A 15,323-nucleotide genomic window follows, 5' to 3' on the forward strand; every position below is an offset into this window, starting at 1 on the left:
TTTCACAGGTGTACCTAATTGACTGGCTAGGAGTGTAGCTTTTATTCGTGTAGAGAAAATAATATATATAGAAGGATTGTGTTGAACTGCCACTCGTTGCATACAGAGTGTTGTGTTAACCCTGGCGAGTGATGCTGTCTCGTGGAGTCTGTTTTAAAGCAGATATAGATGATTACGCTGATGACGAATGAATGTAGAGGAGTGTGTGAGACAAATGAGGTGAAAAAGCAAGACGATAACAGAGGAGTTTGTTGAAGATTACTTGGATTAGAAGTATGTATTTTTCTTCCTGCCAGTTTGCCCCCAGGCTTGTGACCGGGTGGGAGGGGTGAGGGGCGTTTGAAACGACATCAGGTATGTCTCAGGTGTGAAGTGAATTCCAGCACTGTTAACTGTGCTCACACCGGGAGAGAAAACACCCCATGTGGTTCAAACTTTCAGTACGAACACCTTTCTCCCTCAAAGCTAAGTCTGAAACTTTACTTTGTCGTCTCTCCTTTTTTGTCTATATCAATTATTGTACGCTCATTTTTTAAAAATATTTAGTTTATTTTTTATTTCTTAATCTTCTTATTGTATTTTAACTATAACAGTAATGTAGCAGGTATCATGCCAGCACTTTATGAAATATCTAATGCGAAGTAACCTGAGTGAAAAAATTTGTTTTAGGCAATCATTTACCTTCTCAGCTGAAATAGATTCGACCTCCAGCACTACCACATATGCTACCCACAACTATTTCTGTAGGCCACAGATTTGACACCGACGTCGAGTCCTGGGTTTCTGGATTGGGTCAGTGCGAGAGCATATTGTACGTATGCTGTGTGTTTATTTTTAAAAATCACAGATGCCTGCGCTGCCAGTCCGCTCTTCTTGTGTTAAGACCATCAGTCATCTGTGCCAATTAAGATTTTTTAAACTTCTCCCGTTCTGTTTTGTGAGCAGATAGAGGATGACAGAGGCCAATCAGCGGCTAATTACTTCAGTCCTGGAGCTGTTTTTTTTTTTCCTCTAAGGGAATGTGTGCTGCAACAGCAAATGTTTGTTTCTGTGAGGGTCGTGTCTATTTGTAGAAGTCTGCGTGTATATGCGTACATTTATTTATATGCAGGAGGGATTAAAGACAGATTTTAATATGGACAAAACTGCTAGTAATTGTCCATACTTTTGCGTGTGTGGGGAGGGTATATTTATTTATTTTTTTGCTACTTTTAACAGTTTTTCGGACACGATTTGCTAACCGCTGACCTTGGTGGCGGCGGGGGGGCTTTAGTGCTCCTTGAAGAAGAAAAGAGGCTTGGGCCGCCCGCTGTAAACAAAGTTGACTTGCCGACAGATGGATTGAATGACAGAGAGGCTAACTGAGCCAGGAACGGGCCTGGCAGCATCGCACTGAGCTGAGAGAGAGAGAGAGAGAGCGAGAGAGCGAGGGAGAGAGGGAGAGAGAGGGAGGAAGAGAGAGAGAGATAAAGGGGGGAGAGAGGGGAGAAGAGAGAAGAGGTGGCCAACAGGAGAGGAGGTGTGAACAGGTGCAGGGCCGCTGAAGGAAGAACCAGCAGATGGAGAGAGACACAGCCAGTTTAGTTACAGGAAAAAAAGGGTGGGAGGGAAAAGAGAGAGGGAGGAGGGAGAGATGGCAGAAAAAAAGGATCGTGGCAGAGATGAGATGGATAGATGGAAAGATATATGGACAGAGGAAACACGCGGTGAGGCTGCATCAGGCCGCCTCTGTTTTCATAAAGTGTAGAGCGGCGAAAGAACGGAGGGAGAAAGAATGTGGGAGCACAGTGATTGACTTACATCACCCCGAGGTTTAATAAAAATGTGCTAAAACACATTGAGGTGCGTGCGACAAGAAGAAGATAAAAAAAAATCGTGTGACACTGTTCACGGTCTGCTACACAAAACAATTCAGATGTTTATCGTGCAGCACAGCAACCGTTCAATATGTCACTTTATTTTCTCATCCATTGTTGGCAGTGTCGTTAGCTAGGCCTCTGTCTCACCGTCTCTCAGTCACACTCTCACATAAGCAGAAATCATCTTTGTAGTCCCGCGTAACAAACTGTTGAATATTAATGCCGTCTGATTGATGCGGTCTATCATAAATAGCCGTGGATGCACTGGAATTCCTCCACAGGAGTGAATCATCATGAGTGTCACCATTTTGAGCAGTTGAAGAGCAAATAGTTAACAGTTGTAATTTTATAGTACGCTATCGGTTCATTTTAGATTTGGCTGCATAACTAATTTGAATGGAAATCTTATCTTGTTGATAATGTAATAAGATCGTAGTTACAAGCAGCAAAGGACGAAACATGTAATGCATAAATATGTACTTGATTTAAATGTTCATTTATTTGACATTTTTAAGATTTAAAAAGTGTGTAAAACTATGGAGTAGTGGTCTCAGACTGTGGTCTTTTCGTACAGATGGCTCTCTGTGACAGAGATATGTCTCCTCCTCTTCACCTCTTTGCAGGGATCATCAATACCTGCAACAGTCGTTCTCTTGGTTGTGAACAGAGCCCGTGTTTTGCATGTTTGTGCTATATGCAGTTCAGTCTGTTCACCTGTATGTTAATTTCACACCTGTTCTTTTCCAACACGGGAACACCGCAGAGTGCTTGTATGAATATGCATTGAGTTAAGGACTTTCTTTTTTATTTCTTCCATTTGTAAAATTACACAAATTATTTTGTCGAACATGTAAACTTCCCATGACTTTCATTTGTGTGTATGTGTCTCTGAGTGATATTGTGTTTACTGGAGAGTGAAGTCTGTTTTTACTTTAGTCTAAACAGCGGTCAGTGGTGTCTGGCGTTGGCGAATGTCTCCAATTCCTCCAAGTCCACCGTCTGACTCCAATTTGTGCTCGTTCTCTGATAAACCGCGGCATTTGGTGGTTCTGGCGTGGGATGCCGGCTGCACCATGGGGTGCTGCAAACTCCGCGCTTGGTCAGGCCCTGGCACCCCACATCTAATGGGCAACAGCTTGAATAGTGCCCACTTAAGCAGGCAGTGTGGACTGGGCTCCCTCTTCTTCCTCACCGCTCCAGCCAGCTAGCCAGCCAGCCAGCCACCGCCTCTGCCACCTCCCACTTACCCAGCAGCCACTGTACCTGGCCGCAGCCCCAGAGCCATTCCAGCCTACCTTAGGCCCCTGGCCCATGCAGCTCTCGCCATACTTATCAAGCTGTCCTACAGTGCGTCAGGCCAGGCATAGACAAACAGGCCCAGCTATCTGCTAACTGAACATTCAGTCTATTGCCTCCTAGGCCCAAACAAGAGTTCCTGCCACAGGCAGCATCCCAGAGCCCATTCACCAATTAACTGGAAGGCAGCTTATTGCCCAAGGAGAATTATACATCTCCAGCCCCGCATATTCAGCCTCTGCTCTACTCGTCACCCCTAACGCTAGCTCCAGGGCTTGGCTCTCCGCTGACTCTGGATCTCTCCTTTCTGTTTTTCATGCTTTAATTTGATAGTGCTCATCATCAGCCATTTTGTGACAGCATTTTGTAAGTAAACATGTTGCACTTAATTGGGGATACAAAATGGCGCAGAGGAAATAAGAAGATGACTTTAATTTGCCGGCTTTGGTTTGATCTTCAACAAGACTCTCAGGTCGTTGTTACGGAGATAGAAACACTCAGACCCAACTTATTGAGCCCAAACTTTAAGTCGGCGCTCCTCCTCAGGATCTCCCCACCCCTACCTGAGAAAAAGGCCTCGAGTTTGTTCTTTTCTTTTTACTTTATTAGATTATTCTTGTAAATGTTGCTTCAGTAGATGAGCAAGACCAAACAGATGTCATATGTGTATCTCTCTGTCTTTTTGCTTTTCTATCCTCAGTTTTTATCACCCTCCTCTTCCTCACCACCGCCACCACCACCTCTATTGCTGACTGCTGGAACTTTCTGGCGGTCTGTCTGATGCTAATTGGTGGGTAAACAGGTCTGGTGTGAGCCCCCCACCACCACCACCACCCTCCACCCCAATCGCACACAAACGCACACACATAGACATACACAAATCCACACGGCCCCCTGGAACCTCTTGCAGGACCAAATGGCTGGCAACGCCTGCCCGCCATCTCCCGCTGAGCCCTGGTGTGCGCTTTGGTGGCTCAGGCTGCTGTTCAAGCCCAGCGGGGGTTCATTCACTCGCACACACACTCATACGCGTACAGACACACACAGTCTCCTTGTGTCCCCTGCACACCCGCCACCCGCTTTCACACCCCAGACAGCAGGACAGCAGGAGAACACACACACACACGAAGGAACAGACAGACGCGGTCACTTTAGAGATGCAGGCCAAGCGCTGTAGGGGAGAAAAGTTTTCACTTAAACTGGAGAATTCTCTCTTCATTAGCGCCTTTGGACTTCAGGAAGAGTTCTGTTTATTTGTTCGTTTTTTTACTCTCTTTGTAGTTTTTTTTTTTTCTTTTGTCTGTTTCTCTGTTGTTTGAGCACGTTTTGGACTTAGTTGAGTTAGAAAGTTTGTTTCAAACGGGAAAGAAATGCAGCGTCGTTCAAAGCCAACAGCACCTGAGTCTGCGTTTTACCTGCTCACTTCTGATGCTGACACAAACTCAAGTTTACCAAACACACCGGCCTGAAGTCAGATGTATTCTGTGTATACATATTTACACATATGTGGACCCTCTTCTGTGGATTTTTCACAGATTTAATCCTGCGTCACCGTGGTGTTATGTGTGTTTTTAGCATCAGTGTTGCATATGCAAAGCTGAATTATATTGCTACAAGTTATGCAAGGCACAGATGACGAGCAGCTCAAGCTAAATAAAATCACGGCGTCTTTAATGTTTATTGCGACGCGGCACATTTCTGGGTCACAACCTCCTCCTTGACTTCCAGCCAATCAGTGGATGAAGCTATTATTCTCTGCTGCTGTTATTGAGTGCAAGTGTGTTGTAGACAGCTGCAGTATCACTCAGGGGGTCTTCAGGCTGACAGTGGCCTGACACGTTTACCCTTCAACCCCCCGAGTCTTTACCGTCATTGTCCTCTCTGTCCTTTTCTTCCATTCTCTTGTTGTACAGTGCGTGCTGCTCTCCTCCTGCTTCATCTCTCACCTTTTCACTATCTTGACACAGTTGGTCAGTATGTTCAGGAATGCATTAGGAATACACGGCCGCAGATTCTCACGGATATATCCTGCCCAGGTGGCTAATTTGTTTTTATACTCCCGTGATTTAATATGATCTCACACTCCACATAACTCTTAGTTTGCACGTCTCATTTTAGGAGCAATTAATAATAAATAAATAAATAAATAAATGAATAAAGATCTGTTCGCATTTAATACATTTTAATTAGGATAAGTCTGCAAAGTCAGAAGGTACTTTGATGCATTAGAGACTAATTGATACGTCTTCTAATGCAGCAGTATAGTGAAGGAGTAAAACACAATTTACATCAGATGTCCATGGTCCTGATTGTGCTTTTAATGCACAACATAGAAATGATTGTCATGCTCTACCGTTAGCAGAAGATGAGTAAGAAGTTGTTAATCACAGACTAATACTGTGCTATATGTGGTTCAAGGTCTGGTTGTTGTTGAGGCAGCTGATCCTCAACAGGAAAGTGATTAGAAACTGTGCAATAAACATCACAAGCAGAGTACATTTTTACATGATATGCCAATAATAATAACAGAATATGGGCCCACAATTTAGATTTTATTGAGTGGATATGTCATTGATCCGTTGGTCGATGACATATCAATGTTCATGTTTGTTTAGTTCATCACTGCTTCTGTTTGAAACAAGGCTTTAATGTACCTATAACGTCTCTGTTCCTTCTTTTCAGACAGGACAGAGAGACTGCAGAACGGAGTCATGAAGAGGAAATGGCATCCGTGACCAATTTGTCGCGAGAACGGGAGAGAGAGCTGACTGCGATGCTGCAGAAGACAGAGTCTCAACACCTGAAAAGAGGTCAGTGACGGGCAATAGGTTTGTCTTCAGCAGTGGTCTTGCACAAAAATACATTCGACCTGTGATGCAACTTATTGTTTCGTTTCTCCAAATACATTATTAATGATCAGCTCAGATATGATGTTTTTCTTTCCGCTTGCTGAACCTTGTCCTCACCACTGGACCAGCTTTGGTTTGAAGCGGTGAAAGCTCATAAATTTTAGGTTGCACCACATCTCAGACCCACAGTTCAAATGTTATGATGTTTTGTCTATACTCAATAGTTTATGACAGTACTTGTTTAGTTATTGTACATAGCATGTCATCATCTTTATTATTCTTAAATAATGCATCCTAGCAAAGAAAACGACCTTTAGATGAGAACAACAAGCAGACTGAACCAGTAACTAATGAAAGGCATGATAAAACACTGAATTTACATCAACTGAAAATACACTCACTTGCCAGTTCATTAGGTACACTAGTGAAAACAAATGCATTCGTATATAACAGTCCTGCATTAAATTATGGTATGGTATTAAGAATTTATGTAAAATATCTGAGAGAGATGTTGATTGATGTGTGTTTTTATTTTGGAGGCTGTTGTTTGTAATACTATTGAACTGACATATGTTTCTATTATTTTGACAACAGCATTTTAGTCAGTGGACTAGAAGCACTTTAGTGTTTAATTCCATCCATCCATTTAACAGCATCACAAACTACATCCTCCAAAATGATCATACAGTTGAATTACCTCCTTTCTGTTTCATCATAAACTGAACATTTTAACAGTCAAGAAGCAAAGATTAAGTGCAGGGCAGATATATATATACATGGGTGCATTTGTTTTCACTAGTGTACCTAATGAACTGGCAAGTGAGTGTGAATAGCAGCTTTCACAGATCAAATGGGTGGGTTTTGTCATCCCAAATGCCTGCATTAACACGTTGTCAGTGCAGAGCGACAGACCCTTTAACACCTCTACGTGAGGTTTACTGTAGTTCCAGGCATGTTAGAGGTTAGGTTGATGTGAGCAAGTTCGAAACAAACAGCAGAGCTGGTGGAGCAATTAATATCCAAAACGAGTTGACCAGGGTCAGCTACACATTAACCGCCATTGAGCTAGGAGGGGTTCAGTCTCTTCCTCAAGGATAATTCAGCAGGGCGGATCTTTGAATATGGACAGGGACAAGGGGTTGAACTTGCAGTCTTCGAGCTAAAGGACGTAGTTTTTCTTCTCCTGTCTCCTCCCACCACCCATCACAACATGGACAGGAACACAACTCATCTGAGCTGACCTCAAAAGAGCAGAACAGAAGCCTTAAGAGGAGAATAGAGACTCTCAGGGCACAGCAGAGAGACCCGGCTCAGAGCTCCATGTCTGTCTGCGCAGCAGAGCTGCTGCTGCTAGCACATCTGTTGCACCATCTGGATCTCCCCCCTCACATCCACCACCCACCCTCTTCCACACTCCCTCCCTCCTACCATCTTTTTATTTACCTGTGGTTCCCTTCAACAACCAGGGAGCCTGCTGGTACGCAGAACAAAGATGGAAGGTACGGAGGGAGGAAAGGATGGAGGGAGGGAGGAAGGAGGGGGGTAAACAAAGGGTTTGTTTCTGGCGCGTGTCGGCAGCACACATGTTGTCTAAAGAGAGCTGACATCAGAGCACAGCAGGATACTGTGGATGGGGAGGGGATAGAGGGGTGGACGTCCTTTAGTTGCTCGCATCACTTCCTCTCCCCGTGCAACCCAACAGACGAGCTGGATAATTAGCTTTCTTGCTCTCCAAATCCCGCCTCTCTGTCCATCCGTTTGTCCTTCCTTCCATCCATCCGTCCCCCCTCTCCTTTCTTCTTCACTCCCTCCCACCTTTTATCAGACTTTTTTTCCCCCCTCATGTTGCTTTTTTGAGTAAATGTGTACAGAGCAGCCTCTAGATGATATCAGATATTTGTTTCTCTCCGTCCCTCCCTCCCTGCCTGGCTTCCTCCCTCCCTCCCTCCATCCCTCCCTCCCTCCCTCATTTTTTCCTCTGTTTGTTTCCAGTGCCAGTTCTGCTGTGTTTCTGTGTCCCAGGGTTCTTTTTGGCCTACGCACGGCCAGACGCATTCAAAGCCTGTTCAGCTAATTAGCATTCTTCATGCAACTTTTCCAGCACTGACCAAACTTTGTTGAGAGCATGTGTGTGTGTGTTTGCACGGCCGTGTGTAGTTGAAGTTTAATAGTTAAATGCTCTGTGGCATCCAATTTCTGCTCTCCATGCAGCGATTTAAGGACAGAGACTGTACAGTAGAATAAAACCTCACGTTAGAAACACGGTCAGAGCATGAGGTGCTCATGATCCTAGACACCTTCTCCTATATATCCTATATATTAGCAGGTCTATTACAGAGGGGAGAAGATCTAAATGTCTAAACTCTCATTTGCACATCAGTGCTGTGTTATTTAGTGCAGAGATGTACCATCACGTCTCTTCCTCTGCGTTTTAAACTATCTCCTCTTTTCTCCACAATATGCAAAAAAAAACAAAAGTCCAAGCTACTTTTCAAAGACTGCGAGTCCTTGGTGTTTTTGGTTCTTGGTTGGCGGTAACAGAATGCTGGAGCAGGTGGATCATTGCCTCGATCCAAACGGCAGCCATTGTTATTTTAAAAGAGCAGACATATGTTGGAGCGCGGGACGTGGACCATTTCAAAGGAATGATGAAAGCCCAGTGTTGGATTGTACAGAAAGAGGCCCCCATGAGCGGATGAGGACGTGGCAGAGAAGGATGGAGGGGAGAAAGAGTGCTCTTCCAAACAACAAAACACTCTCTTACTGCACCTCACAGACTTTACGTTTCCACTCTCTGTGGTCGTTTTTTCTCTGAGCATCAGTTTAATGTAAATGTTGACGAAAGCATTTTTGGGAAAACATTCAAAGAGACATATGTGTTTTACAGTAGGTTTCATTGTTCTCCTCCGTAAGGTAGATATGTGAGGCCATTTGGTGTCTAACGTGTTAACAGAAGTAGCCGTTATGCTCTCTCTCCTTTTTTTTTTTAAGTTTTATTTCTTCCCACTAATACAGTATGTCAGGCAGTCTGTTGAAAATGAAAACGTGTTTTTTTTCCCTCCTAAATAGTTTCAACAATAAAATGAAAATACAATGAAATCCTGTCAGCAGTAAATCCCATAGCTTAAAATTTATCTGGTAGATCGTAAATTATTTTATTTAAACACATTATTATTTCATTATTGTACATTATTATATATGTATAATTAGAAAATTAGTGCATATAACAACTCGGTTCAATTAATTAATCTGAAAATATTGTAGGTTTCAAGTCAGATCAGATTGTGACATATTCACTAGAGTGATGACGCTTCAGTTTGACATCTAACATGTGTTACAACACAATTTTTGGAGGTGACAGTCTGAGCTATGGAGGAGATGACTTTAAGCTATTAAAAAGAAATTTAAGATTTCCACCTAATGAAACTGAACATGTTTTAGATTGAATATGTATTTAGGGTTATGCAGTGGCTGCTTCAAAACCTGTAGAAAACGACAGCACATCTCATTATTACCTAAACTAAGACTGAGTGAAGCATCAGATTAATGTTAAGGGCTTTTAACTGAGCTTCTTCACTTTAAGTGTCTGTGCTGCATGTGTAGGTTTCTACACTGTTAGCCCCTAAACTGTGTTTGTTGTCATATGGGCATTGGTCGCCTCTTAAGCCATCTCTAGGGTTCTTCAAGTTACAGACTCCCCACACATTTAATGTTCACGTTTAGGCTCTTTTGGTAATTGTCTGCATTCATGAGACGTAGACGTAAACACTGAAATGAGCCGACGTATTCCACACAAACACAACATGTTATCTGTAACTCAAACTGACGATGATGTTGAAGACAGTAAATGTTTGCTCAGAATCACAATGTTCAAAGAAATTCAGCATTTATAGTAAACAAGTCCTAATTAATCATTTTAATAATTGAGTCCTTGAGTCCTCAAGGCAGTTGGCAGTGTCTAAACGTACACGTTGACTAGAATGATAGATCTGAGGTGAGATATTGCTTCAGCCCAGCATCAGCTAGTGAAAGTGAATCGTGTCATATGTGCTGTTTCACTCTAGAGTAACCGTCAGTTTTCCCATGAATGATTGCAGTTGGAGAGTTGGATGGCCTCCTTAGTTCCCAGAATTCCCTGATCAGGAAGCTGAAGGAGGAGTGCTGCAAACTGGGGGCAAAACTGGAAGAGTCGACGGAAAACAGCAGGTCAGTGTTTTCTCATTCACTCATTCTTTATATCTTCACTTTTTACTTTGTCATTTTTTTTTTTTTTTTTCATGAAGGCAGTTGTTTGTTTTCTCACTCGGTTGTTTACCTCTTCTAACTGCTGAACATCCTTGTCATCATTTCACGAACCGTCATCTATTCAGACTGTTCGGACGGACCACATCGACACGCTACAACACTGATTTCCAGTCTGACCTGTTTTCTTGTTAACCTGATGCTACAGTAGTCACAGCAGGCCTGCCCAGCTCTCCATCTGGGCTGCCCGGGTGTGTGTGTGTGTATATGTTTGTGTTTGTCAGTGTGTATGAGAGTGACCCTGGGCCCAGTGTCCTGTCAGCTGTTGGAGCTGTGCTGCACATTAGTCACATGACAGCCCCCAATCTGGCCCTGCCAGACCGCACTGGCCTCACCAGCCACAGGACATGTGCACACAACACACACACACACACACTGAGTGTAGTTTCCTATGGAAGGACATAAAAAAATAGACACGTACCGTATCCACGCAGTAGTTTTTATGGGTAGGAGTTCACTGATACACATGGCTGCTGTATATGTGTGTGACATGGAGTTTAGCAGCAGCGTGGTGTTGGTGTGTTTTGTGCCTCGGGCTGTTTGAGCTCCTGGAGTCCAAGCCCAGTGTAGCGGTTAAAGTCCTGCTGGACAGCCTCAGTCGGGCTAAGTGAGGTTACACTGAGACAGTTGCAGCAAGATGAATAAGAAAAGTGATGAATTGTTTTCAGCAGTTAGTCACGCTGACTATGTGTGTCTTATACTGCGGACTTCTGCTGATGGGGCTGTGTAGTGCTGTGAAATAGACACGGGGTTCAGGACATCCGATGTAGTAGAAAACAAAGTCTGGATGAAGGATGTTAGTTTCATGTTACCTCCTTCTCTAATACTGCTGTCTAGTAAAGGTAAAATACTGGTCAGAATATTAATGAGTGGAAGATTACATCACTTGTCAACTGAGAGACACAGTTTAAACTTTCTACTTTGTGCAAATACATTTTCTTAATCAGTTTACATCTTAAAGAATCAGTGTGTAGGATTTAGTGGTGAGTTTACAGATTGAACTGTAAAAGGTGCTTCTCTAGAGCTAACAAAAACACAAACATATTTATTTAGCCTACAGGTGATTATGAAAAGTTAACTATACAACATGCAACTACTGCTACTGTATCTGCCTAAATCCTGCACACTGGACCATTAATATTCTGATCTCTATAATTACTAGAGATCAGATTATACTGGTTTCCTGAATAGATTTGAGTCTGATTCACAGGGTCCCAATTCCATTGATTTAGATATTTCAGTTTTCAAACAAATGTTTTTTGCAGATTTGTGGTATTTTCGCTTTTGCTCTTCTCTGCCGTCATCCTTTCCAGTCGGTGCTCTCTGAGTTGTAACTTCTGTCATGTTTTGGATGTCCCTTAAATGTGGACCAATCTCTTCGTGCAGTCTTGTGAGACTTGTCATGCTAAACAATTCTCACAAGACTGCAACAAATGCAGAAAATGGCATTTTTAAAAAAAAATGTATCCAAGGATCTTTCAAATGGAGATTAGTTTGAATCAGATAGTCACTTTTTTTTTTTTAACTTTGCCCCAAGTCAGGTGTACAGCAAAGCATAATCTTTAATAAAGCATTCGTACAGTTTGAACGTTTTACGGTGCATGGTTTAATGGTACAGTGATTTTTCAGCTGTAGTGTCTCTGTGTATGTGCAGAAGTGAGATGGAACAGCTGGCCCTGGAGAAGCAACACTTGGAGGAGACGGTGAAGAGTCTGAGATCTCGCTGCTCGAACATGGAGGAACAGTGTGTCCAGCACGGCCGCATGCACCAGCGCATGAAGGACAGGTATGCAAACACATCGTACACAGACACACATACTTGACACATTTTCAGACTTTATCTTTATCTTTATCAAGCATTCTGGTTCTTGATAGGACATGATAAAAATTTTAACATACAGACCAAGAACAACACAAATCATAAAACATGCATCACATAAAAAAAAGTGAAACAGGAAGTCTGACTTAAGACTGAGCCTCTCATCTGGTGGAAGAAATCTATAAAAGACTGTCAGATAAAATGAACGTCTTGTTAGGACATGTTTGTGTTATTTACTATTAAATAAACACACAATTAGTACAACTAGGGCTGGTTATTTCCCCTAGCAAGAAGGTTCAAGATATTTTTTGACCTTTTCATTTGAATTAACACCTGCCACATATGCAGCAGTACCCTACGTAGGAATCAATATTAAGATCAAACTTGTTTTAATTATTAGAACAACAGCAGCCTTGATGCAGTGTGAGCTCTTTAGAGTTTATTCCTTTCCTTTTGTGGAACGTTGGCAGCAGGCCTCGTAAAAAAAAAAAATAAATAAAGTACAGACTGTCCCCAACCAGTCAATCTCCTGCACATCTGATGTTTGTTTTATTGTTTTAATTGTTGTTGACTTGGAGGTTTTTGAGTCAGCAGTTTATTCTCCTGCTGTCTGCGTAGAGGCGAGATTTTTTAACTCGTCGTGCTGAAAAACACAAAATGTTCCTGAGTGGTTAAACGGTTGAAGTGAATCAGCTGAAGATATTTAATAGGCGCTCTGCGAAATGAAGAAAAAAGGCTTAAAATAAGGATGTGAAGTGCTCGTTTATCAGATGAATCATTAATAGCTGTTGATTTACACATCGGTGGCTCAAATGAAGGATGCAGTTAACAAGTAGGTACTTTGTGAGAAGTCGTGTAATTCAGTGCTGACTAAATAATGGATCCCACAAACTGATCACTACTAAGTGTTTCTCTTTTCCCCAGAGGAAAACAGACTTGATAAATTATCTGTCCCACAACACTGCCTCGTTCACCATTCACTGGTTTTGCACCAAACAGTTATTTTAAGCGGTTGTCAGTTAAAAGAAAATTAATCTGCAGCTATTTTGATACTTAAATATTCATTTTCAAGATAAAATATCCAAACGTCTCTGGGACGAGCTTCTTGAATATTTGTTGGTTTTTCTAACGTATTCAAGCTGCAACTAAAACTGCTTCTTATGCGGGGGTCTCTTCCTCCTTGAGTGTGGAGCCCAGTTGGTGTGTGTCTCCACAGGGGGCCTGGCATACAGCCTGGCTCTGCCAATGTGGGCGAGGGTGTGTGGGTGTTGTTGCCCCACTCTGCAGGATCTCTACCCCAGTGCACCCCCCACCCAACTCCTCTTACACACAGCCTAGCGCATACACCCTTCTCTCCTGCTCCGCCGATGACACTACATATTGTCTACCACCCACCGGTGTTAACCTGTCGACAGTTAGACGCTGCCAAATACAAAGTTTACCAAGTCACAGCTGTCTCCCGCTTGTGTGTGTGCGCGACTGTTTCCGTGCGCTTCATGCAAAGAAAGAGCGGTATAAGTTGTCAAAGAGTGCGAAGTATGAATATTCTGTATGTTTCCACGCATATGTTATGCTGGTATTTTAATGTGTGTGTGCATGGGTTGCTATTGCATGTTCTCAGGAGGTTTAGCAGAGCAGGAATGTGGCTGCCAAAAGTGGATTGGCTGGGAAGTTGGCACCTAACTTCTCTCTTCTCCCAACTGAACCACGATAATCACTCTTGGCATTTGCAGGAGTTTTATTTTCTGCTTTGACACTTAGTTTGTCGATGAATCCTCCTGATATTTAAAAATCTCTGGAGTTCAGCTTTATACCAGGTCACTTTAAGAGGGACGGTCGAGCCGCTGGACCACATACTTTAGGGTTTCATTTTGCTCTTGGTTGAAGGTGTGTGCATTTATTCGGTTTGAGCAGGAAATGTGTGTGTGGTATTTATCATTATTTATTTTTTAGGCGATTTCTTATCAGGAGGTACAATACAGAGATGATGGAGCGAAGCATGACTCACGCTGATGATACACATTGCAGCTGGTACTTGTTTTTCCTCTCTATGTGTTTTTTTGGTACTGATAGTACTCTGAGGGCAAACGAGAAAACCTGCCAGAAGTATCTTTTATGCAGCTTTAGAAGAGATTTCTGTGTTTGTGATGTTTAGAGGCTGAACTTTGAGATCTCTATTCTGAGCGTAGTTTGTTTGCGTGTATATTTGTCGATACGTCAGATGTACTTTTCTTGTACCGAATAGCGGGTATATATGTTCTCGTAATCCTCAGCAAACGTTTCCATACATCGGGTGTATGTTGGTCGGTCCCTGCGGGCCCCTGAGCGCTCGGCGGGCGCCTTGCTGCGCTGCTCGGGGGTTAAGGTGTACGTGTTAACAAGCTGGTGCAAGTGGGTTCAATATCCAGCGCCCCGCCCCTCCCCACAGCCTCTCCATCGGCCTGCAATCTGTGCTGCGAAGAGCGGCAACAGCGCACCACGCACAAAACATTTGGAAAATCAGCTTGATTTATTTTTACATGGGCAAGCCGACTGCCAAACTACACAGGGGTTTTAGCACACAATGTTTTTGCTGCACCACTTAATTATTTATTTCACTATTTATGTGTTGTTGCTTCTTGTTTTTTTTAAGCGATAGAACGGATGGTGGAGCGGTGGAGTGGAGCAGCAGCTAGTTAGAGAATAATTATGCAAAATAATTAATTTAAAGATTTTAAATGTTGATTCAAGAAACACTTTACATTTATATATATTTTTTTTTAGGTTAAATGTATAATTTATATGCAGATTTTTCTTTAACTTTTCAATAGATCTTGAACTTCATTTTTGTGTGACATTTTGTTATAACAATAATTAATCTTTATTGCCTCGGCATCGGTTAAAAGTGCATATAGATTGTTTCTCAGTGAGGTCAGATGACGTTTGTGAGAAAGCTCAGAGTGTAAACCAAACACAAGATATCTAATTACAGATGCAGGAAGAAAAATATGCAAAAAAGAAGTCGTTTTTTTTATATTTTCAGAGGAAGTTTGGCAAAATTAAAAATCTAAATACAAGTCAGTTTAGAGAGAAACGTGAGATCATAGTGAGACACCACGGCTCTTAACATACACTCACTTGCCAGTTCATTAGGTACACGATTGAAAACAAAAGTATTCACCTATAACCGTTCTGCACTAAATCTTAATGAAGGTTGTG

The 15,323-nt window shown here is 42.5% G+C and overlaps 1 protein-coding gene across 2 annotated transcripts in view; it reads left to right on the top strand.

Annotated features, from left to right (window-relative positions):
* sdccag8 (SHH signaling and ciliogenesis regulator sdccag8) overlaps positions 1-15,323 on the top strand; it is a 43,295-nt gene that overhangs the window by 16,368 nt on the left and 11,604 nt on the right. For both annotated transcript variants that reach the window (XM_084562316.1, XM_084562315.1), the window contains 3 exons: positions 5,838-5,965; positions 10,102-10,210; positions 11,961-12,092. In XM_084562316.1, coding sequence (XP_084418442.1) covers positions 5,838-5,965; positions 10,102-10,210; positions 11,961-12,092 — 369 coding nt within the window. The remainder of the gene's footprint in view (positions 1-5,837; positions 5,966-10,101; positions 10,211-11,960; positions 12,093-15,323) is intronic.

This window comes from Chelon labrosus (assembly GCF_963514085.1).
Source record: "Chelon labrosus genome assembly, chromosome: 15".
Taxonomy (NCBI): Eukaryota; Metazoa; Chordata; class Actinopteri; order Mugiliformes; family Mugilidae; genus Chelon; species Chelon labrosus.